Raw genomic sequence first — 25873 nt, 5'->3', positions numbered from 1 at the left:
GTAATTTGGTATCATCTGCCAGACTTGGAAGGTTGACCAGGGAAGTTATGCTCCCTCTTTATCTCCTTACTTTGGGTCTCCTTCTCCATTACATCCCCAACCTCCACTTAAGGTAAGAACCTTAACTTACCATTGGCCACTCCATGGCTACCATCTCTGGGTCTCCCACTTGGCTCCAATCTGGAAAGCAGTTCCCCCACTAACATGAAATCATTGGATGACAAATATTTTACTGGAGATTTGAGGAGTAAAACCAGAGAATAACAGCATAAGATATGATTATACTGTTCTTGATTTACTCTAAAATACACTGTTCTTTGCAATGCATTGAACAGTTGTCACCATAGGAAATTTCTTTTTTTTTTTCTTTTTCTTTTCCTTTTTCTTTTATTATTCATATGTGCATACAAGGCTTGGTTCATTTCTCCCCCCCGCCCCCACCCCCTCCCTTACCACCCAGTCCGCTCCCTCCCTCTCCCCCCCCCAATACCCAGCAGAAACTATTTTGCCCTTATTTCTAATTTTGTTGTAGCGAGAGAATAAGAAATAATAGGAAGGAACAAGGGTTTTTGCTGGTTGAGATAAGGATAGCTATACAGGGCATTGACTCACACTGATTTCCTGTGCGTGGGTGTTACCTTCTAGGTTAATTCTTCTTGAACTAACCTTTTCTCTAGTACCTGTTCCCCTTTTCCTATTGGCCTCAGTTGCTTTTAAGGTATCTGCTTTAGTTTCTCTGCATTAAGGGCAACAAATGCTAGCTAATTTTTTAGGTGTCTTACCTATCCTCACCCCTCCCTTGTGTGCTCTCGCTTTTATCATGTGCTCATAGTCCAATCCCCTTGTTGTGTTTACCCTTGATCTAATGTCCACATATGAGGGAGAACATACGATTTTTGGTCTTTTGGGCCAGGCTAACCTCACTCAGAATGATGTTCTCCAATTCCATCCATTTACCAGCGAATGATAACATTTCGTTCTTCTTCATGGCTGCATAGAATTCCATTGTGTATAGATACCACATTTTCTTAATCCATTCGTCAGTGGTGGGGCATCTTGGCTGTTTCCATAACTTGGCTATTGTGAATAGTGCTGCAATAAACAAGGGTGTGCAGGTGCCTCTGGAGTAACCTGTGTCACAGTCTTTTGGGTATATCCCCAAGAGTGGTACTACTGGATCAAATGGTAGATCGATGTCCAGCTTTTTAAGTAGCCTCCAAATTTTTTTCATAGGAAATTTCTTGCTAGCCATATTCTTTTGGAAGACTGTTTCCCACCAGGGGGCTCAAATTTCCCCTGCACTCCACTCTCCCCATTACCTGTACTTTCAACTCTTGATGGTTTAATTTTCCCCACAGAGACCAATTCCATATTTTTTTTGACTCATCCTGAATTAGGCTTCTGGAGTCTTCTTCCAGTAAGATCCTCAAACCAAGAGCCATCTAATTTGTTCTCTCTCAGCAACATGAAGCCCATGGAAGCTTTCGATTCAGGGCTTGCATTTTCTTTACATACCCACTCAAAATTTCAGGTAGGACTATCCTCCACCCAGACATTACCAGCCTCTCAACCATGCACCCATCTCCCCCTCACCCTGCAGACAGAAGGGAGAAGGGTATGGATAAGGGAGCTTGGCTTCTCTCTGCTGGAGCCCTGTGTTAATATTTCCTTCATTGGAGCATTTCTCAACTCTGGAAGCAGGCAGGGAGATGTGTCAGAGAGGTATGGAGGTCTTCATTTTCTTGCTTCTTCAACCAAACACATGATGTCTTCCTTTGGTCATTGGCCTTTGTTTAACTACTGCTCTCTACCCTCCGTTTCATGGCCAAGTCTATGAAGAAGGAATTCTGTACTCACTGCCTCCGCTTACTCACTTCCCATGACTCAGCCCACCTGTTCCAGCCATCACTGGCCAGCTTTCCAGAATCAGGCAGTGTGTTCCCAACTTTACCCTCCCTCCCCTCACAGGCAGGATCCATCTGCCCCTAGAGCCTCCCTCCTGCCTACTTCTGGCCTCTCACCCTGGGCTTGGCCCTCCAGGTATGGCCTCCTCTCTCCTCATGACCATCTACATCCCCTCACCTTCTCATGGTTTTTGGACATGAGGGTTCCCAAATCTGATGCCAACCAAGACTTTTCTCTAGCTCTAAATTCAGACATCTACTACTCTTCCCATACAGTCAGCATGTCCAAAAGGTAACTCTCTCAAGCCTGCTCCTCCTTCTCAGGCCCCAGGCCAAGGACAATCAGCCCCACTCTCCTCACAACTCCAAGGCAAAATGCCAGGTCAGCTATCCCTTCAGCAGCCAAGTCCACAGCTCTTCCTCTCAGCCACCATACCTCCAGAATCCCTATTGCCCTACCCATCCATCTGTTCTACCTAGTCACTCATCCAGCAAGAACACAAGGTCAGCCAGCCCAACCTCAGGCAGAGCACAAAACTGAGATCAAATCCATCTAGAGAGGTTGGCCATAGGTGAGTTATAGCAGCAAAACACTAATCAGTGCCCACTGTTACTCAGAGCAAACATGTCACCAATAAATTACAGCCTTGTTCTCAACAGAATTGGAATAATCCAATGTTTGCAAAGCTCATGCTATACAAGGCACATACTGGAAAACTGTACTTTTCCTAAAGTCATTCCTAGCTCAGATCATTCTCACTTCACCAAATCACTGCACAACATCATAAAGGCTTGTTCCTCTAGCTTTGTCTCCCTCTATCCAAGCTCCAGCACTGCCAGAGCTCACACCATTTTATGGTTGCCCATCAACTTCAGAATCAATAAGGAACTCTCCAGCTTGTTACAAAATTCCCTTCCTTTCCATCCAAGTCTCCTGATACTACTATACACAGTAGCCAAGTTCCATTCAGTTCCAGTCACATCCTAGTACCTTCATCATAGAGTGATCATTTCTTGATGCGATGCCTTTGCACATGCTGTTTTCCCCACCTATAGTCATCTCACTGTTCTTGGCCTGCCTATGCTCTACTTCTATTACAGGTCCTCACTAAGCAGCCAATCCTCCAGGAAGGTTCCCGGAACCAGCCGGTTAGAGGATTCTGTATTCCCATTATCTTCTATGCACTTAGTAACAAAACACTGTGTCATTGTATTTAAGGTTTTTTTAATTATTATATATTAAACATAATATATTCAATGCTTACAAAAGACTCCAAATGTCTCTACTCTGCTTGAGAAGGTAACCACTCTCCCCATGTTATACCCTCTGTGATTCTCAGTCTCCCCTAAAGACTATTAGTGCCAGAGAAGAGACCTAAGACTAGGGCTCTCATCAGTACCCCCAACCCTCAGCACAAGACCAGGTATAAAATAGGTGTTCAATAAATTAATGTGGAATTTATCAATCCATAAGTTGCACTTTTTTCCTGCCTCCAAGAAAACTGCAAAGTGCTTTGGGATCTGGCTATAACATCTAAATGTAAAAAGGAACCAAAATTTTTTTGCTAAAAAGAAATCAGGGAGAAGCATTCCAAGATGGCAGCTAGAGGGAGGAAGCAGAAAGGGAGACTCCTATAGTGAAATCTTGGAGAGACGCTGGAGACACACTTTGCAGGCAAAATCACCAAGAAGAGGCAAAACTTTGAACCCTCCACACCTCCAGCCGGCACAGAGAATCTCCACTTCACGTTAAACGGAGAAACAAGGAGGGCCCCCGGGCTGCCAGTTGCCCACGCCCAGTCGGCTTGGGAAGACGTGGACAAGGTGAGCTTCCCGGTACCACAGTACTCCCACAGACAAGCCTGGGCCAGAGCAGCATAGCCCCCCAGACAGACTGACCTCCACCCAGGGAAAAAAAGAGAAACTGACTAATAAGCAATAGAACAATAAAGACATGCAGGAAAGAGGGTGGGGCACAATGAACACTGAAGATTGGGGGAAGGGAATCCTTCTCGGGACTATAAATAAACAAGCTGGGCCTGGCCGGAGAGGCTCTGGCGGGAGCCGGGGCACATGCCCAGCAACCAGGAGCAAGAAAGCTTGTGAGAGTAACAGAGGGAGGAAAACTCCACAGGAGAGGAGGGAAGACCCACTTCCCACGTGAACTGTAAACAAACATGGCAGCTGGCAGGAGCAGCAGCACCGCCCAGTAATCAGGAGAAGAAAAGCTTGTAAAAGTGACAGTGGGAGGAAAACTGCACAGGACAGGGGGGAAGACCCACCTCCCACATGAACTGTAAATAAACACACAGGCCTGAGAACGCGGGTGCAGTGTCACCTTTCCCAGTGCTTGGAAAGGGGAAAGCTTGTAGCAGAGGCTCTCACACAGGAGAACTCTGAGTAAACAAAGCGTGCAGGTCCAGGTGACAGCTAAGCTCACCCCAGAGATCTGCATAAATAACACCTCCAGCAACAGCAGACTGACAGCAGCGGGCAGACAAGCCACAGCCGCAGATACCATTCTCAGAACTGTCTCCAGATTCTTTTTTTTTATTTTTCTCTTTTTCTCCCTACCTTTGATGAGAGAACAACCAAATTACACCTGCATGCTGAAAAACTTACTGAAACTGTATTGTATTTGAACTTGGGACACTTGGTGGGGTTTTTGTGTGTGTGTGTGTGTGTGTGTGTGTGTGTGTGTGTGTGTGTGTGTAGTTTTGTTCTACTTTATGCATCCCCTTTGATGAGACAACTACAGAACAACATCTGAGGCACCATCTCCAGGATTGGAGACTGAGAAAGACACCCAAATTATTAAGACTGAAACTTCATTGCATTTGAACTTGGAGGTTTTTTGGTTTTTTGGTTTTTTTTTTAATTTTCTATTTTTCATTTCATTTTATTTTATTTATATATATATTTCTTTCATTTACTTATTTTTTATTTTTATTCTTATCTTTTTTTAATTTTTTATTTTCAATCCTCTCTCTGTCTCTCTAATGCCTGTTCAGCTTACTGTCAATTGGTACACCAATGCTCCCTGTTTATACCTTTGAAACTTTCTTGTCTGATTCCTTGTTCTGTTTTCTCCTTCTTGTCTGTTTACTTGTTTTTCCCATTTTTTTAACTTCTTGCTTTCCATCTCCGCTTACCCTTCCATTCTAAATATCACCAGTGTTATTATTACAAGCTAGAAAATTCTTAATTGCACACAGTACAGGGAAAGTAACAACACCAAAGACAATGATAGGAAGACAGAAAAAAACAGGGAAACCAGTTTCCCCACAGTAAAAAATTAGTACAGGAACCAGAGGGGAATGAAGAAAACAGATACTCAGATCCAGACTCCAACAAAATGAAGATAAACTATTCCAAAGGACCCAATGAAGCCCACAAGAATAATTTAAAAGAAAACATACTACAGGTACTCAATAAGAATTTTATAGAGATGATACTGGATAGGGTCAACCAAAATGTAGAGGAGACACTCAAGAAATTCCAAGACAACAAAAATAGAGAATTTGAAAAAGCAAAAAAGAAATAAAGGAAACTACAGAAGCACTGTATAAACACCAAAGTGAAAGAGAGAACACGATGAATAAACAGATAAATGAACTCAGGACAAAAATAGACAACATTAAAGAGGAAAGCACCAGGATATGTAAAACCTCAGAAAAAAGAATGAAACAGAACTGCAAAACAAAACAGAAGGCCAATCCAGCAGAACAGAGCAAACAGAAGACAGAATCTCAGAACTTGAAGATGAAATGGTAAATAAAGGAAAAACCAAAGAACTATTAATTAAACAACTCAAGATCTGTGAAAAGAAAATGCAAGAACTCACCGACTCCATCAAAAGACCAAACTTCAGAATCATGGGCATCGAAGAAGGAGAAGAGGTGCAAGCGAAGGGAATGCGTAATATATTCAACAAAATAATAACGGAAAATTTCCCAAATTTAGAGAAAGATATTCCCATACAGATGCAAGAGGCCTCCAGGACACCAAACAGACCAGATCAAAATAGAACTACCCCACAACATATCATCATTAAAACAACAAGTTCAGAAACTAGGGAAAGAATATTGAAGGCTGTAAGAGAGAAAAAACAAGTAACATACAAAGGTAAACCCATCAAAATCACAGCAGACTTCTCAACAGAAACATTAAAAGCAAGAAGAGCGTGGGGAGAGATCTTCTGGGCACTGAATGAAAATAACTTCAACCCCAGGATACTCTATCCAGCAAAACTGTCATTCAAAATAGATGGAGCAATAAAAGTCTTCCAAGATAAGCAGAAACTAAAACAATATGTGACGACAAAGCCACCACTACAAAAGATTCTTCAAGGGATTCTGCACGCAGAAAGTGAAACCCAACTTAACCATGAAAAGACAGGCAGCACCAAACCACAGGAAAAGAAAAAGCAAGACAGTAGAGAGTAACATCAAGTTAGGTACACACAATCAAACCTTCAAACGCTAAGACAACTAAATGACAGGAATCACCACATACCTATCAGTACTAACATTTAATGTTAATGGACTTAATTCACCCATCAAAAGGCACCGCTTGACGAAATGGATTAAAAAGGAATATCCAACAATTTCTTGCTTACAGGAGACCCATCTCACCAACAGAAATAAGCATAGGCTTAGGATGAAAGGCTGGAAGAAGATTTACCAAGCCAATGGCCCCCAAAAACAAGCAGGAGTAGCAATACTTATCTCTGACAAAGTAGACTTCAAACGTACATTGATCAAACGAGATAAAGAAGGACACTCCATACTAATAAAAGGGGAAATAGACCAAAAGGAAATAATAATCATCAACCTGTATGCACCCAATGTCAACACACCCAATTTCATCAAACATACCCTGAAACACCTAAAAGCATATATTAACACCAACACAGTGGTTGTGGGAGACTTTAACACCTCATTATCATCAATAGATAGGTCATCCAAACAAAAAATCAATAAAGAAATCCTAGATCTAAAATTATCAATAGATCAAATGGACCTAGTTGATGTCTATAGAACATTTCATCCAACTTCTACACAATATACATTCTTCTCAGCAGTCCATGGAACCTTCTCCAGGATAGATCATATCCTAGGGCACAAAGCAAGTCTCAGCAAATATAAGAAAATAGAAATTATACTGTGCATACTATCTGATCACAATGCAGTAAAAGTAGAACTCAACAACAAAAGTAAAGACAAAAACATGCAAACAGCTGGAAACTAAATAACTCATTACTTAATGAAAAATGGATCATCGATGAAATAAAAGAGGAAATTAAAAAGTTCCTGGAAGTCAATGAAAATGAAAACACAACCTATCGGAACCTATGGGACACAGCTAAGGAAAGTTTATAGCCATGAGTGCATATACTAAAAAGACTGAAAGATCCCAAATCAATAACCTAATGATACATCTCAAACTCCTAGAAAAACAAGAACTAGCAAATCCCAAAATAAATAGAAGGAGAGAAATAATAAAAATAAGAGCTGAAATCAAAGAAATAGTAACCAAAAAAACTATACAAAGAATTAATGAAACAAAAAGTTGTTCTTTGAAAAAATAAACAATATTGATAGACCCCTGGCAAACCTGACTAAAATGAGGAGAGAAAAAACCCAAATTAGTAGAATCAGAAATGCAAAAGGGGAGATAACAACAAACACCATGGAGGTCCAGGAAATCATCAGAGACTACTTTGAGAACCTATATTAAAATAAATTTGAAAATCTTGAAGTAATGGACAGATTTCTAGATACTTATGATCATCCAAACCTATCCAAGAGGATATTAATCACCTGAATAGATCTATAACACCAAATGAAATTGAAGCAGCAATCAAGAGTCTCCCCAAAAAGAAAAGTCCAGGACCTGATGGATTCTCTGCTGAATTCTATCAGACCTTTAAAGAAGAACTGATAACAACATTCCTTAAACTGTTCCACGAAATAGAAAGGGAAGGAAAACTGCCAAACACATTTTATGAAGCCAGTATTACACTTATCCCAAAACCAGGCAAAGACACCTCCAAAAAGGAGAACTATAGGTTAATGAACATTGACGCAAAAGTCCTCAACAAAATAATGGCAAACCGAATTCAACAACACATCAAAAAGATTATTCACCACGACCAAATAGGCTTCATCACAGGGATACAGGGGTGGTTCAACATATGAAAATCAATAAATGTAATAAAACACATTAACAGAAGCAAAGACAAAAACCACTTGATCATCTCAATAGATGCAGAAAAAGCCTTTGATAAGATCCAACACCATTTCATGATAAAAGCTCTAAGAAAACTAGGAATAGAAGGAAAGTACCTCAACATTATAAAAGCTATATATGACAAACCTACAGCCAGCATTATACTTAACGGAGAAAAACTGAAACCATTCCCTCTAAAATCAGGAACCAGAAAAGGATGCCCACTATCTCCACTCCTATTCAACATAGTACTGGAATTCCTAGACAGAGCAATTAGGCAAGAAGAAGGAATGAAAGGAATACAAATAGGTAAAGAACTGTCAAAATATCCCTATTTACAGATGACATGATCCTATACCTTAAAGACCCAAAAAACTCAACTCAGAAGCTCCTAGACATCATCAATAGCTACAGCAAGGTAGCAGGATATAAAATTAACATAGAAAAATCATTAACATTTCTATACACTAACAATGAGCAAACTGAAAAAGAATGTATGAAAACAATTCCATTTACAATAGCCTCAAACAAAATCAAATACCTAGGTGTAAACCTAACAAATGATGTGAATGACCTCTATAAGGAAAACTATAACTTCTGAAGAAAGAGATTAAGAAAGACTATAGAAAGTGGAGAGATCTCCCATGCTTATGGATTAGTAGAATCAACATAGTAAAAATGTCTATACTCCCAAAAGTAATCTACATGTTTAATGCAATTCCCATCAAAATTCCAATGACATTCATTAAAGAGATCAAAATGACCCAAGCCTTGTATGCACATATGAATAATAAAATTTAAAAAATTGAAAAAAAAGAGATCAAAAATCTACCATGAAATTTATATGGAAACACAAGAGGCCACGAATAGCCAAGGCAATACTCAGTCAAAAGAACAATGCTGGAGGTATCACGATACCTGACTTCAAACTATATTACAAAGCAATAACAATAAAAACAGCATGGTACTGGCACAAAAACAGACATGAAGACCAGTGGAACAGAATAGAGGACCCAGATATGAAGCCACACAACTATAACCAACTTGTCTTTGACAAAGGAGCTAAAAATACACAATGGAGAAATAGCAGCCTCTTCAACAAAAACTGCTGAGAAAACTGGTTAGCAGTCTGCAAAAAACTGAAACGAGATCCATGTATATCACCCTATACCAATATTAACTCAAAATGGATCAAGGACCTTAATATCAGATCCCAAACTCTAAAGTTGATACAGGAAAGAGTAGGAAATACTCTGGAGTTAGTAGGTATAGGCAAGAACTTTCTCAACGAAACCCCAGCAGCCCAGCAACTAAGAGATAGCATAGATAAATGGAACCTCATGAAACTAAAAAGCTTCTGTTCATCAAAAGAAGTGGTCTCTAAACTGAAGAGAACACCCACAGAGTGGGAGAAAATATTTGCCAGCTACACATCAAACAAAGGACTGATAACCAGAATATATAGGGAATTTAAAAAACTAAATTCTCCCAAAACTAATGAACCAATAAAGAAATGGGCATGTGAACTAAACAGAACTTTCTCAAAAGAAGAAATTCAAATGGCCAAAAAACACATGAAAAAATGCTCAGCATCTCTAGCAATAAAGGAAATGCAAATTAAAACCAACTAAGATTCCACCTCACCCCTGTTAGAACAGCCATCATTAGCAACACCACCAACAATAGGTGTTGGCGAGGATTCAGGGAAAAAGGAACCCTCTTACACTGTTGGTGGGAATGTAAACTAGTACAACCACTCTGAAAAAAAATTTGGAGGCTACTTAAAAAGCTAAACATTGATCTACCATTTGATCCAGCAATAGCACTCTTGGGGATATACCCAAAAGACTGTGACACAGGTTACTCCAGAGGCACCTGCACACCCATGTTTATTGCGGCACTATTCACAATAGCCAAGTTATGGAAACAGCCAAGATGCCCCACCACTGAAGAATGGATTAAGAAAATGTGGTATCTATACACAATGGAATTTTATGCAGCCATGAAGAAGAACGAAATGTTATCATTCGCTGGTAAATGGATGGAATTGGAGAACATCATTCTGAGTGAGGTTAGCCTGGCCCAAAAGACCAAAAATTGTATGTTCTCCCTCATATGTGGACATTAGATCAAGGGCAAACACAACAATGGGATTGGACTTTGAGCACATGACGAAAGCGAGAGCACACAAGAGAGGGGTGAGGATAGGTAAGACACCTAAAAAAATTAGCTAGCATTTGTTGCCCTTAACGCAGAGAAACTAAAGCAGATACCTTAAAAGCAACTGAGGCCAATAGGAAAAGGGGACCAGGAACTAGAGAAAAAGTGAGATGAAAAAGAATTAACCTAGAAGGTAACACACATGCACAGGAAATCAATGTGAGTCAATGCCCTGTATAGCTGTCCTTATCTCAACCAGCAAAAACCCTTGTTCCTTCCTATTGTGTCTTATACTCTCTCTACAACAAAATTAGAAATAAGGGCAAAATAGTTTCTGCTGGGTATTGAGGGGGTGGGGGGAGAGGAGGGGGCGGAGTGGTTGGTAAGGGAGGGGGTGGGGGCAGTGGGGAGAAATGACCCAAGCCTTGTATGCACATATGAATAATAAAACAAAAAAAATAAATAAAAAGAAAAAAGAAAAAGAAATCAGATTAATCTGCAACATTTCTTCCAGAAAGTAAAAATGTCAAGTGCCATCTAAGAAGAGTGAGTCTGAAGGACAGTTGAGGAAGGGCAGGCATATCAACACATATCAGATGAAACATGGCCCAGTGCTCTCTATGCAAAGGAGAATGTAAGGGGGGCAGTTTCATGGTCACCTCTTGTTTGCAGGACATTCCAAGGATGTGGGTTCAGCCTGTTGCTTGAGACTTGGAATGAAGTAGTAAACGCTACTCTGTTAAGAAGAAGCACCATCTGTTGCAACTGCCAGTGGCAGGACTCCCAGCACCAATGACTCTTAGCCATGGCTGCACAGGAAAAATGCCTAAAGAGCTTCTAATACTCTGATGCCCAGGATGCACTGTTGGCCAACTTAATCAGAAGCTCTAGGGTGGGATCCACACTCTGGAACTTCTCAAAGCTCCCCAGGTGATTCTCAATGTGCAGCCAAGAACGAGAGCTGTGTGTTTCAAACTTCAACTTGCATGTGAATACCTGGAAGTCTCTAAAGTGCACATTCTGATTTGGCTCATCTAGATTTGGGGCCTGGGCGTCTGCATCTTTAACAAACTCTCCAGAGTCTAATGTAGCTTACTTTAGAAGTAGTGAGCAGCATATCACAAGGGTATTTAAGAAGATGTTGGGTGTTTATGTGGTATGGATATTGCAGATACAGTTAATGTACTGGATGGGGCTGGGATTACATCAGTGCTCTTCAATCCTTCTGGAGTAGATGAAATTTTCTACCCACCACTTTCCAAACAAAATCATCCACAGAAAGCCAATACAGAGACACATACAACAGAGCTATCTCATGCCCACTTGGCCTCCTTCTTTCCTGACGCCAAGGTACCTAAATTCTCCAGCAAATGTATTATGAAGACACCTAGATACTATTTAATAAATATGTATGCACATATGAATAATAAAAGAAAAAGGAAAAATAAATAAATAAATATGTCAATCTTGATTTCAAGTGCTGAGGATTATCTCAGAAACCAAAACTGTTGATGTTTTCAACCAGGAGGTGACTCCTGCTTGTGAGATGAAAGTAAACCTGGATTAGTGAATATTAAGGTATTAGGGCATTAAGGACAATGTGGGATTTGGGGCTACATGGTCTGTGTTCATCAAGCTTAGCCTGATTCACTGCATAAATGAGTGAACTTGATGGAATAAGGCTACAACGCTGTTGCATGCACCTTCCTTCAGAAAATTCCAGTAAGCACATCAGGCAAGATTTAATGATCACAGTCAATGTGCTGAGCCCCCCAGCTTTACACAACCAAACACACATCTCACCCAGCAGACAAAGCAGTTCTTTCTGTCACCACCTTCTGCTTTCATGCTGGTTCTTTCTCTAGTTCACTTCTAGTGCATTGCTGACCCTAGATCTCTTCTCCCAAGGCAGATATTACTTCTGAGAGCTCATAAAACTCTGCCTGGCAGAAACCTAGGAAAGGGATCAGAAGCCAAAATAGATGTGGAGTCACACAAAATACTACTTCAGTGACCAACTTTCTAAAATAATAATTATGGAAAATATAAACACAACCATGGGTAATTCTAATTAACTATAAAATACAGTAAAATTTCTCCAAAAAAAGTGTCAGGATGAAAGAAATGTATTTGTTTTCATATTTTCTAATGAATGAATTTCATTCATTTGACTTACACTCATTTAGAGTTTTTGATAAGTTGGACAGAGCTTGTATTGAGCATTTCCGATTTCTATGTAGTAGGGATTTATCTAAGCAAGATGTAGGAGGATATGTTTAAACTTTGATCTTATCCAAGAATTAAATCTACCTTTTGGGATGGGAAGAAAGACTGCAAATATGGAGACCCTGGTTAAGATGAAGTCTTTTTATGTAATTATTTCATTATGATAAAATACATAATATAAAATTTACATTTTAACCATTTTAAAATGTACAATTCAGTGATTCACAATGTTGTACAACATCAGTATCTATTTCCAGAAATTTGTCATCATCTCAAACAGGAACTCTGTACCCATTAAATAATAACTCCTATCCTCTCTCCCCAGCACCCAATAACCTCTAATTTACTGTCTGTCTCTATGACATATATTTCATGTAAGTGGAATCCTACAGTGTTTGTCCTTCTATATCTAGTTTATTTACTTAACCTAATGTTTGAAAGACTTATCCATATGTCAGAACTCTACCCTGTTTTAAGGATGAATAATAATCCATTTATGGATATACCACATGTTGTTTATTCATTCATCTCTAGATGAACATTTGGGTTGTTTTCTACAGTTTAGCTGTTCTGAACAGTGTTGGTGTACAAGTGTTTGTTTAAGTCCAGCCTTTCTGTTCTTTTGGGTAGATACCTAGAAGGAGAATCAATATATCATATTCTTGTGCTATTCTTAACTATCCCTGTTAGAGCATGGAAAAGTTAATGCTGTACCTACTATAATACTTTTTGATGAAATTAAGTCATTTTTTTGTTTCTAAATAAGTAAGAAAATTACTTTCCTTCTTTGAAAAATGAAAGATCAAAAAATGCTGATAATTTATGTTTACTGATTCATCTTAGCGTTTTCCTAATGTTCTGATGTATGATTTTGCAAAGGTATGTTGTTCTGAAATATAAATTTTATTTTGTATTTAGGTAGGGTGAGGCCAATAGATCAAGACAGGATTACCATTGAAAAGATATTTTATTGCTCACAGCTCCCAAAATTAAGGGTCAATGTCTCCATACCACAGAGAAAGCCTTAACTGGAGTTTTCTCAGAAAAGAACTAGTAAGGTGGGGCAAGCAGGTTTAGGATCGGCTAGCATGAATAATTTCAGTGGACACCAGGACATAGGAGGCTGATGCCTGACCTTTAGGGTGGTCAGGGCAAGAGAATCATGTAAGAACCCAATAAACAGGCAGGTATGGAGTATGGGCTTTGGATTATTAGTTTGCACTCGGAAGACATGCTGGAAACAGAGTCCTTCTGGCATAAGCTCTTGGAATTAGCTAGACCTGGGAGGGGCAATCCCTCCCTGATCAGCAAGGTCACACTTGCCATCAGATATGAACACCAGAAAAGAAAATGTGGTTAATATACATTTTACTAAAGATCACAAACAACAATGAGGTCCCAACAGATCTATGGTCTGAAACAGTGGTTCTCCCTGCTTACATCTATTAAAATAACTAAAAGGAGTTTTCTAAAATATGGTTTTCTGCTCCCATGCCAGGCCAATTCAAAATACCTTCAGACACTAATTCTTTCTAAAATTCCCAGATGGCTCTTTTATCCAACTGGGGTTGAGGAACCACTGGTCTAGGACAGTGTTTCTCAGTCTAAACCAGAACAGCAGCAGCAACATCTTCTGGGAACTTTCTATAAATGCAGATTCTCAGGCCCCACTCTCTGTGGTTGCACAAGGCCTTCAGATGATTCTGAGAGCATGGCCAATCATGAGGACCTTTGGTTCAGGGAAAGGAGCATTGTCTTCCCATTGCATCCCTGACTCAACAGTGTGCTCAGCACTCCCAGGCAGTGGTGAAGCTCAGCCAGTGTGTTTTGGTCACCGACTAGGTATCAGTCTGCAGGAGATAGGGCTGATCTCATAGGGAGGAGATGTGGGGGCTTCTTGAAGGGTCTCAGGGTCTCTCTGCCCCTATTACCTAAATGCTTTGCTTACAAGCACTGTTGGTAAGCAACCTGAAGGAGGGACTCTGGAAACACAGCATGCTGTCACTGCTAAGGGTGGCTGGAGAACCCAGCAGCTCCTGGAGGAGCTGACAACCCAGGTGACCTTGAGAGCCTGCTGAGCCAGGAGTAGCCTGTCTGCACAGAACAAGCATGCTTGCACTCTGCTTCACTGAATCTGTGGTTCATTACTTAAGAAGTCCTTGAGTAACTTCAAATTGCCAGTTTTAATATTCAGAGGGGACTGAAGAAGTGGCAAAGCTGTGAGGCTTCGTGAAGAAGTGACTGAAAGCAAATGGAGTGTCCATAAAGAAGAAATTGAGTGCATAATTGAGTTTTCCCTCTTGAAAGGAAACCATTGCAGAGAATTAACATGGACTCTAAACAGAGTGGAAGGAAAGATCTGTGGGTGACTTTTCTCCAGTGACAAGAAAGTGGAACTGGGGTCACCAAACCTGTATCATTATCCCAACCCCTCCCATTTCCACTTATGAATTGTAGCAAATTAATTAGATTCTAAAGTTTGTTTTCCTCATCTACAAAATGGAATTATGATCGTACCTACTCAATTATTTTCTTTAAGGATTAAATAAGAGAATGCCACTAAAACGCTTGGCATTGTTCTTTTCATAGATATTCCAAATTTAACTATCATTTCTTCTACTAATACTATTGCTAATATTATTATCACAGTGACTTCTGTCTGTATTGTGATGCCATAACAAAATACTTGAGCTGGGTGCTTCATAGAGAAAAGAGAATTGTCTCAGCTTTGGCAAGAACCTCAGGGTGGATGGCAGCACAGTGCCAGGAGGACTTACAAGAATAGGAAGCAGTGTGAGCAGCAGAATGGTTTGTGAAAAGTGCTAATCTCCTGGATATCAGTCTATTCTCATGGGAACAAATCCATTATCACAAGACCTGACCACTCCCAGAAGACAGCACTAAGGCAGACACAAAGGTGGTGCCCCCATCATGTAGGAGATTTCTACTAGACTCCACCTCTTAAAATTTCCACCTCCTCTCCACCAGCACTGGGTACCAAGCTGCTGGCACATGAAGCTTTGAGGAACGACAAGCATCACCTAGAATAAGGCTCCCAATATATGAACTGTTCTTGTTACATTATTCATTATTATTACTGTAACTATTAGCAATGCTGAGCCTCTCTGTCACCCTCATGTCTGAGAAAATGGCTATAACTAGCCACAAAGGCAAGGGCTCCCTAAGGAAAAAATGTCATTTCTCAACATTCAATAACCTTATTTGAGTCTTCCACTTAGAGGGATCCTTGCCTTAAATAGAATAAAAGGAGTGGAGGAGTGGCTCAAGCAGTAGAGCACCTGCCTAGCATGCATAAGGCCCTGAGTTCAAACCTAAATACCACAGGAAGTAAAAACAGAATAAGTTATGCTGCTGTAACAAAACTCAAAATCTCAGTGGTTTAACATTGCAAAGGCTCATTTCTTGCTCATAGCTCAGTCAACCACAAGTCAGATGACACCTGTTCTCCAAGTGGTGACTCAGAGACCCACACAGCTTCCATATGGATATATATTCCAAAGGCCAAGGCTTACACCTTGTGACTATCACCCATGGGTCCTAGTGCTAGGATTAGTTTTATCTCTTTCTTCCAAATTAATTATCAGATATCTGTCAATCCATTTGTCACATGGCATGGATCATGGATCATCGATCCTGATGGTTCTCATTTAAATGCACTAGTTGGTCTATATCCCAAGTAAAATTGGTGTAGTCTGATAGGTGTGAATTAAGTGGTACAACATTCTCCATCACTCTAGAGAATATACTTCCTGATTTTGGTTAGGGAAAGAGGGGTGAGTGATGTTGAGAGCATCAAATAAAATTGCCATAGTACACAATGGATTAGGTTTCCTATCATCTAATTTTTTTCTCTTTTCAAATTTGAACAGAAATCTCCATCATGGAAAAAATCCATAAGAAAAATATAAACTGAACAGAGATTTGCTTTCTCTAGTTTATCACCCATTCACTCCATACAGGTGGCATCTGCAGCGTGCCTTTATCATCCTGCCTTATTATGGCAAAGGCTGAGAAGGGTGGCTGCCAAGTCTTGACTCCTCTCATCCATCTTCCTCCAGGTACCACATCTGTGTGACGGTGCTGATTTACTTCCTCCCCCTGCTGGTGATCGGCTATGCATACACCGTAGTGGGAATCACTCTGTGGGCCAGCGAGATCCCCGGGGACTCCTCCGACCGTTACCATGAGCAAGTCTCTGCCAAGCGCAAGGTGGGCAAGGGGCAGGCAGCACCTAACCCCCCTCCCCCCGGCACCGGTAACAACCTGGCAAGCAGGGCTTGCAAGCTCCTGAGCCCCACAGGCAGCAGGCACAAACCCTCCCTGGATCTAGGGAACAGAAGAGAGAGGGGGGTAGTGGACCGGCCCTTTTCATACATGCACATACACATGCATAGACACACACACACATTCACATACACACTTAAACACACATACGCAATCATGCACACATACACTTACCGCATGGTACACTCATTCAAATACATATTTATACACACATATTCACACTCTTTACACACATATACACTTGTACACACAACATATACTCATTCACATATGCACACTTATATACACACTCATAGACACATACATATACTCACTATACCCATAATACACTCATTCACATACACACTTATACACATATACTCACACTCCTTACATACACATTTACATACACTCATTCACATACACACATTCATATACACATACATACACTCAAACACACATTCATAAACATATATACACACTCATTGCACATATACATACTCATACAAATACATATGCACTCACACACAAATGTACATACACACTCACATACACACTTGTTAGACCCATACTAAAATTCACACATACACACTCATATACACATGTACATACACTCATTCAAATACACACAAATACACAAAGGTATATGCACACACACAGTGGTAACACCTTTAACTGTTTCTTGATAAGCCTTCTAGACATTGGCATTTATAAACCAAATAAATACATATATTTTTATTTATATATTTATATTACTTTCTCTTCTTTTTTACAAACAGCCAATGCACACTGTTCTCACATGTTTCACTTAAAAGTTCTGAGGAACTCTCAAATCAGTATATGAGGAGACTTCTCATTCTTTCTTCTCTTTTAGTACTTACTCCCTGGAATGGTATTTCATTGTATGAAGCTCTGTGCATCTTCACTGGAGATTTCTTGGGGAAAAGGAGATTACATTAACCCAGAATCTTTGTACTATAACAAAATAACTTTAACTGGAAACTTATAAACATCAGAAATATATTTCTCACAGCCCTAGAGGCTGTGAAGTCCAAGATCAAGGCACTAGGCAGATTGGGTGTCTAGTGAGGTCTGCTTCCTGGTTCAAGGATGGTGACTTCTTGCTGTCACCGTGCTCACATGGGAGCTGTCAGGCCATGAGGCTTTGTCCTCAAGACCTAATCACTTCCCAAAGGCTCCACCTTCTAATACCACCCCTTTGGGGATTAGGATTTCAATGTATGAATTGGGGGATGACCCAAATATTCAGTCCATAGTATCCAGTGTTCCTAAAAATCTTCCTTCAAATCCCCTTTAAACATAAGATGTGCCCTTGCTGCACCTCCAAATCTCTCCCTTCCCTTTTCCTCTCCTTCAACCTCCAGACCACGCAACTAAGCCCCAGCTCAAAATCCTCCTCTCAACCAGCCCTCTACTCCCCCTCTTAGAGTGCTCTATCCTGAGCACCCATTCACCTTTGCTCATTAATTAGTCTCCCATGGCTTCTCCAGTCTGTCCAGCAGGGTCACATACAACATCATCAGAACCATCAGAAGGATTTGTCCAGCACAGAATTCCGGGTCTCATCCTCAGAGTTTCTGATTCTGTAAGTCTGGAATGGGTCCAGGAACCTGCATCACTAACAAGTTCCTTAGTGTGGTAATGGTGCCAGCCCTGGACTACCCTCTGAAAAATGGCTGGCATAACCAAAGTCCTTTAATTCCAAATAGTAAAGGTCTTCCTCCTCCTTATAAGGAGAAATTATAAATACCTCCTATCTCACACCACACTGTGTGGCAGAGAGGGGGGAAGAGACAAATAGCCCTGAGAAAAGCATGTGCTGGTGGACTCATCTGCCTCATTCTCTCACCAGGTGGTCAAAATGATGATTGTCGTGGTATGCACTTTTGCCATCTGCTGGCTGCCCTTCCACATCTTTTTTCTCCTGCCCTACATCAACCCAGATCTCTACCTGAAGAAGTTTATCCAGCAGGTCTACCTGGCTATCATGTGGCTAGCCATGAGCTCCACCATGTACAACCCCATTATCTACTGCTGTCTCAATGACAGGTGAGACCCAACCCCCACACCCTCTCCAGGGCCACAAAAAGCCATTCTAAATGAGCACAGCTAGCAGAGACAAGAGGGAGCCAGGAGGACTGAAGCAAATTAACCACATGCTGCACAGCCCCTGCCAATTAGAGCTGTGCAGAAGTGTGAGCCCAGGGTGGATTTCTCTGTTCCTGTCCAAGAGGAACCAGAAATGCATATTTTTGTGTGGCAGCAATGTTGGGGGAAGGAGTAGGATTAAAAATCTCCATGACTGATGCATGTAAGGTAAGGCAAGCCTGCAAGCTGGATCCTCTTCCTTTTCCACCATACCATTGCAGTAACTTCTTGCATTTCCAAAAGGACTGGATAAGCAAAAAGAGGTCAGGGCCTGGATGACCAGATTCACACCCTTACTTTGTCAGAATAGCTTGGGCTTTCCCCAAGCAGAAGCCAACCTCAGACAAGACAGAGAAAGGACCCAATAGGAATGGTTGTCAATAATAAGGAACTCACAGTAGCAGGTAAAAGATACCCAGGAGAGGCTGTGACACTGGGCTCCAACACAGTGGTCATCCAGAGCAGTAGCCAACCTCCATGTGGGGCAGGAGATGGGGAGGAAGGTGAGTCACAAAATGCCTGTTGCACTCTTTCTATCCATCAGCCCAGCAGCTTGGGAAGAGTTTCCTGTGACTGAGACACTCGGATACTACCAGTGTGAGAAAGACATGCTCTTGAACTTGCCACAATGGCCTCTGTTAATCTAACTTACAAGATTCATACTTCTAAAAGCTTGACGACCTGCCTCAATTTTTTAAGCTAAATTTCCCACACATCTTTAAGAGCAGAAGCCCCCTGTTTAACAAACAAGGAAACTGAGGCACACTGAAGGAACATGACTCCCAGAAGGTCCACCTGCAATCAATGGGCTACTTGAGGGAAAGGGTGAATGTTGATATGTGTTTTTACTATGAGCCTGGTGACTAGCTTAGTGCCATGAGCACAATAAACACCTAGTGAGTGTTTTTGGCAACAATGAATTGACCCAAAATCTTCTGACCCCAAATCAGAGCAAGAAGCTCTCAGGAACGACATGCACTTCACACAAACATGGGTTTTAGTACAGACTTGCCCTTGATAACTGACCTTGAAATCAGTTTGGCCTCAGCACATCCAGCTGTGAATTTATTTAAAAAATAATGATGGAGTCAAGATTGAGTATGTCCTGTGTTGAAGACTTTTGCAATAGTGGGAACACTCTCAGAAAGCAGTCATCTCTACACTCTTGTCTGTCTCTCTCCAGATTTCGTCTAGGTTTCAAGCATGCCTTCCGGTGCTGCCCCTTCATCAACGCCAGTGACTACGAGGGGCTTGAGATGAAATCCACCCGGTACCTCCAGACCCAGGGCAGTGTGTACAAGGTCAGCCGCCTGGAGACCACCATCTCCACTGTGGTAGGGGCCCATGAGGAGGAGCCAGAGGAAGGCCCCAAGGCCATACCATCATCCCTGGACCTGACCTCCAATGGCTCCTCACGCAGCAACTCCAAGACCATGACAGAGAGCTTCAGCTTCTACTCTAACATGCTGTCCTAGGACATAGGCCTTGGGCAGATACAGCCACTCCCATCTTTAGCCAGCTTCATTCATGCATGGATAGTTCCTTGATCTGGAACCCCTGAGAAACATCTTACCATTGGAGTTTTTGGAGAGTCCCAGAATGGTTTAGTGAAAATGTTCCATCCTAAAGTCAATCTGGATTCTTTCCTGCCTTGCCACACACCCCCTCCATGCTGTGTGACCCTAGGCAAATCAATGATCTTCTCTAAGCCTATAAAAATGACAAAGTTGGAATAGACTTTCCCTACAGTTCATTCCATGATTCTAGTTGAATGACTTCAACTGCATGTGGGTGCACATTTCAGGATGAATTCTGCAGTGCAGTAACAGATCCAACGATCCCTGTCTTCCTTCAGTAAAGTCATTCTCAGCCATGCTTGGGCTACTCTTCAGCTGGTATCTCACATATCTCCAGCCCTCACTTGGCAGGATGAATAAAAGAAGGAGTCACATAGAATCCAAATGAAAGTTCTACCCCCATTTTCCAAGCACCCATGAAAAGAAGATACACTCCGCTTTTTGGCTCCAATATTTCAGTTCATGTAAACGTCATGGGATTGAAAGCCTCAGGTTCTTCTGCATTATCTCCCCAGTGGCTATTTTGAACAGTTGATGCAGTCACAATATGTCTGCTGATGCCAGCTAAGCTCTGGACTGATCAAGAGTCAGGAGACCCATGCCAGGCTTAATGTATCTGAGCTTTTCCTTATTTTTAAAGTTACAGGGCTGAAGTAAATAATCTAAGTGTCTCTTTGAATCTCAACGTCCCATGGATAAATAATTGTATAAGTTTTCTGGTGTCTCACTGAAAAAAATGGCAGTCTCAGAAAGAACAGGAGCAGTGATGCCCAGCTCCTGGAGAAGGACACATGTAAATATCCATCTCAAACATTTTCCTGTTTATCCTAAAACCCTCAGCACACTGTTTCTCTTAAGCCTTTGCCAGAGCAGAGGACTTCATACTTAAACCTATAGCTCTCAAGTAGGCTTTAACAGGCTGAAATCCAAAGCTGAGAACACCATTAGGGAAGACAAGCATGTGAACTTCCTGCCCTGACCTTTCAGTATCTTTGGACAGAAGTCCTAACCCAGATTCTTAACTTCTCTGTAGCATGAAGCATGTTCTCAGGTGACAATGGAGTGAAGAAGCCAATACTTGTAGCTGCACTTCTGGGAAGAGACCCCTTGTATCTTCTCTTCAGACTCTGAATCTTCCCCTCCTGTCTATAAAGCTTTGCTGGTCTCCTGTCTATAAAGGGTAGAATGGCGGTGAGCACCCAGTTTCTTTCTGTCTCCCAGATGTGTTCCTTGTCCAGATGTGACTGAAAGCAGAAGCTTCATGCAACATCTTTATGGTTTGAATAATGGATGCACATGGACCATATCCATAGTATTAAGGGGAGAACAATGCCACCAACAGGGCTTACAATCTCTGCCACCCATTCTGACTTTATCCCTATAAGAGCATCAGCACACCTGGAAAAAGGTGTGTAGCAATAGTATAAGCCAGAAAAACCTGAGAGCCATATCCTGCAAAGAAGCATGGAGAATACTAAACTAAGTAAGCCAGCTCAGTGAAGGTCTATGGAAAACAAAATTTAAGGGAAACCTGTCAGTGCCCAAAGAATTAGTCACACTTCCAATAGAGAATCTTGCCAATGCTATGATTATGGGAAGCACCTAAGAACCATCACAACTTGGGAACATTCCACCGACAGAAAAGAAGGTTAGAGTTTAACTCAACAGGATTTATTGAACACCTGCTCTGAATTTTGCCCTGAACTGGAGACACATGGCTCCCTCCACTCCAGAGGAGCTCACCATGCCTGCCATTCCTAACTCACCAGGTCTCATAAGGCCCAGCTGCCCAACAGGCCTGGAGGCAAATGAGAAGCAGATTCTTCATAGAATTAAAAAAAGAAAATACTCAACATGGGTAATCAAACAAAAGGCTGGGGCCTTCAGAGAGCCTTTGCAATGACAGTTCCCTGAGATAATTCCAAAGGGAGTTAGTTACCAGTCAGCCCGGGTTGCTTAAAGGGATGTGGCTGAACAGTATCATCCTGTGCATAATACGAGGGAATATAGGCTGGTCCTGGGAAGTTTTGAATACGGCAAAACATCCCTCAAAGAGCACCAACAAGTCTTCCACCACCCCACTCTCCAACACCCTTTTAACTTACAGAAATATGCGCTCCTATGTGTAAGGAACACCATGATTTGCACTGTGCATGGGTCTCATTCTTATTATACAAATGTGTAACCCTGTGTTATCTCCTAAGGGTGTTTTCTTGATGTACTGTCCAGTAGTAATAGAATAGGAGACATCATGGGGCCGTCTTCGTTATGTTACTTCTGAACTGTGGGATCTAGTGTCTGTCAGTGTGTATTTGTATTGTGCTGATCTCCTTCCCATCATCACTTTTTCTCAGGGAGGAGCTCTGATGTATTTCATGTATTCACAGTAACTAAGGGGTGAGGAGGGGACCTTTATGGGAGGAACTAGAGAGTAAGAGTCCTTATCTTCCTTAAGACAAAGAATTGAGTGGAATCCTGGGGAAAGGGGACTCAGGAGCTAGCCTTGTTGGCCTGATTTTAGGGAAGAAGAATTTCAGAGGAGAAGGGCCATTCCTGAGATTTCAATGTTTTCCAGAATTCTTAACAGAATCCTATTCAGAAATAAAGTATGGTTTTGACTGTCTCATGCCTTTGTCTCTTCTCTAGGGATCAGAGAACTTCTCTAGGGGACTAAATGGGATGGTGCTAGGAACTCTAATTACTTGCACAGCTAGAAGGATGGAACCCAACATCCAGTAAACTCCAGCTCTGTGATGACACAAGTGGGCAGGATCTGGGAAGTGTTTCCAGGCTGAGATCTGAAAAGATGAGATGGAATTGTGTGATGTAACCAATAACATCACCTGTGAGTAGAGCTGTGTCATGTCAGGCTTCCAAGAACCAGACAGCAAGGCATACTTAGAAGTACACAAAATGCACTCGGGCAGGACAAGGTGAAGAACATCTGGGCAAGAGAAGGAGATCAAGGTGAGAGGCATCAGGAGGAAGTAGGGAAAGCCTTCAGATATGACACCTGGGAGAGAGAGGATAGGAAGAGCCTAAGACAGGGATGGGCAGGGGTGGGGGTAGCATCTCAGCCAGCCCAACAATGTGCAGAGTCAGCCCAGAGAGGAGTCCCACATTGGTGGTAGTGGCCAGGCTGGCGTTCCACCATGCTGGGGCTCTCTGGGGAATGGTTGGCACTAGAACACTATGGAGGATCCTGACCTGCTGCAGCTGGAGGCCATCAGCTCCCCATCCATCTTCTCTTGAAGATTTATGCCATGTAGCCACACTATTGGCACCAGAGCTTTGGTCAAGTCTTCTATGTTTGCAAACACATCAGGAAACATCAATGGTGATCACTGTGAGTGGTGGCAACCTGCCTCCTACTCCTGGGCCACCCAAACCACCTGAGCTACCTTGCCCCACAGGCAGCACCATCAAGAGCAATGAGAAGCTGGTAACAGATTTTCAGTAACAAAGATTATAAAGGTTATGAGAGGGGGAGTTTGAAGAAAGCATAGGCACTATCTAATATAGTATACGAAACAAAACTAAAGATATTTATTCATATCTATTTAAATTAAAGCATCTTAAATGAGAATCCTGGGATAAGCTCCAAGGAGTTCACAAGTCCCCTTTGATATCCCCAAAAACCCTGTGTGTTGGGGGGGATGTAATAAGGAGTACAATTAAACCTGAATCTCCCCCAAAAGACTTCACTAACCCTCTGCTCTCCAGAAAGAGGAGGGACATCACATTATTCACAGGAGAAAAGTAAAGAGCCTTGGGATCTTCCAGGCACAGCAAGAGACAGATGAACCTTGGAAGGACCAGACTGGCTGCTGGGGAATGGGAAACAAAAAATAGCTTTGGAATAAAATCATAAATCACCACAGACAACCACATGAGTTAAAGCTATAGAATGTCATTAAAGATATCTGTGACAATAAAAACACCAAATTTATGATGAAAAGGTGTGATAACTCTTCTTCAAGCAAAGATTAGTATTCATTATCTGAAGACTACACTTTAGCTGTAGTTCAACATATAATACAGAATATAGGGTACAGACATTCCTATGGAAAGGCAAAGATGTTTTCATTTAGTCCTGGGTACATGTGACCTGAATACAATAGAAGATGCTTACCTTGGGAGTCATACCCTTGGGAGTAATGCTCTCATCTGGGCTCCCTCAATCCCTTTTGTAAATTAGAGTGAACATAAGTAAATGGACCTTCTCAGCTCTGAACCAGAGAGCAGTATTTCAGTCATGGCCCTGAGCAGAGGACACACAGAGAATGTTCCTCTCCTTCATCTTTAAAGGTGAAGGCAGCATCTGACATGCCTCCCATTCCACGAGTACTCTCCTCCCAGCTTTCTACCTATTGAAATCTCTAGATTTGTTTTCCTCATCTCTAGATTGCTTCCTGGTGCACTAATAAAGGACTTGGCATGTGTTATGGGCTGCATGCTTGTGTCTCACCAACTTCATATAGTGAAACTCCAACCCCTAGTGTGATGATAGTATTGGGAAATGGGACTCTGGGGAGGTAATTAGGCCATGAGTGAAGAACCCTCTTACAAGTGTCCTTATAAAAAGAGGCATGAGAAAGCTTGCTTCTGTATCTGCAAAGTAAGGAAGACCACTAGCTACAAACCAGGAAAAGGACCCTAAACAAAACTTGCCCACAATGGCACCCTAATCTTGGACTTCCATTCTCTAGAACTATGAGAAATAAATTTCTGTTGTTTAAGACATCCAATCTATGGCCTTCTCTTATAGCAGCCAAACTGACTAACACAGTATGGTAATAAAAATTCATTATTTCTCCTCACAAAGTCTTTGTACCCATTTCTCTAAACCCTTCCTTTCCCATCCCATTTATCCACCATTCTAAGTCACCTGTCTGTCACTGTGACAAAAATACATGAGAAAATAACTTAAAAGGTGAGATTTATTTTGTCTCACAGTATCAGAGATTTTAGTCCATGGTAGATTTTATTACTTTAGGCCTGAAGCAAGGCAGAACATCATGACAGGGAGGGTGTAGTAGAAGGCATAGTAGAGTAGAGCTGCTCACCTCATGGCAGCCAGGAAGCAGAGAGAGTGAGGAATGGGCTGGAGGCCAGATATAACCCTCAAGGGGATGCCCCCAATGACCTACTTCCTCCAACTAGACTCCATCTCTGAAAGTTTCCACCACCTCTCAATAATGCCATCAAATTGTTATTCCATCAATAAGTTAATCCATTGACAGAGCCCTATGATCTAATCACTTCCCAAAAGCCCTATCTCTGAATATGCTGCTTTGGGAGCCAAGCACATGAGCCTTTCAT

At 41.6% G+C, this 25873-nt stretch overlaps 1 protein-coding gene across 1 annotated transcript in view; it reads left to right on the top strand.

Moving 5' to 3' along the window:
- The window catches only part of Tacr1 (tachykinin receptor 1), a 167909-nt gene extending 144735 nt beyond the window's left edge, over positions 1-23174 (top strand). The window contains exons 3-5 of the mRNA XM_074050070.1: positions 16601-16751; positions 18679-18875; positions 20158-23174. Coding sequence (XP_073906171.1) covers positions 16601-16751; positions 18679-18875; positions 20158-20449 — 640 coding nt within the window. The 3' untranslated portion in view covers positions 20450-23174. The remainder of the gene's footprint in view (positions 1-16600; positions 16752-18678; positions 18876-20157) is intronic.
- Positions 23175-25873: the final 2699 nt, after the last annotated feature.

Source organism: Castor canadensis, chromosome 12, assembly GCF_047511655.1.
Source record: "Castor canadensis chromosome 12, mCasCan1.hap1v2, whole genome shotgun sequence".
In the NCBI taxonomy this organism is placed as follows: Eukaryota; Metazoa; Chordata; class Mammalia; order Rodentia; family Castoridae; genus Castor; species Castor canadensis.
The sequence above is the reverse complement of the archived record's forward strand: the minus strand, read 5'-3'. Positions and strand labels throughout refer to the sequence as shown.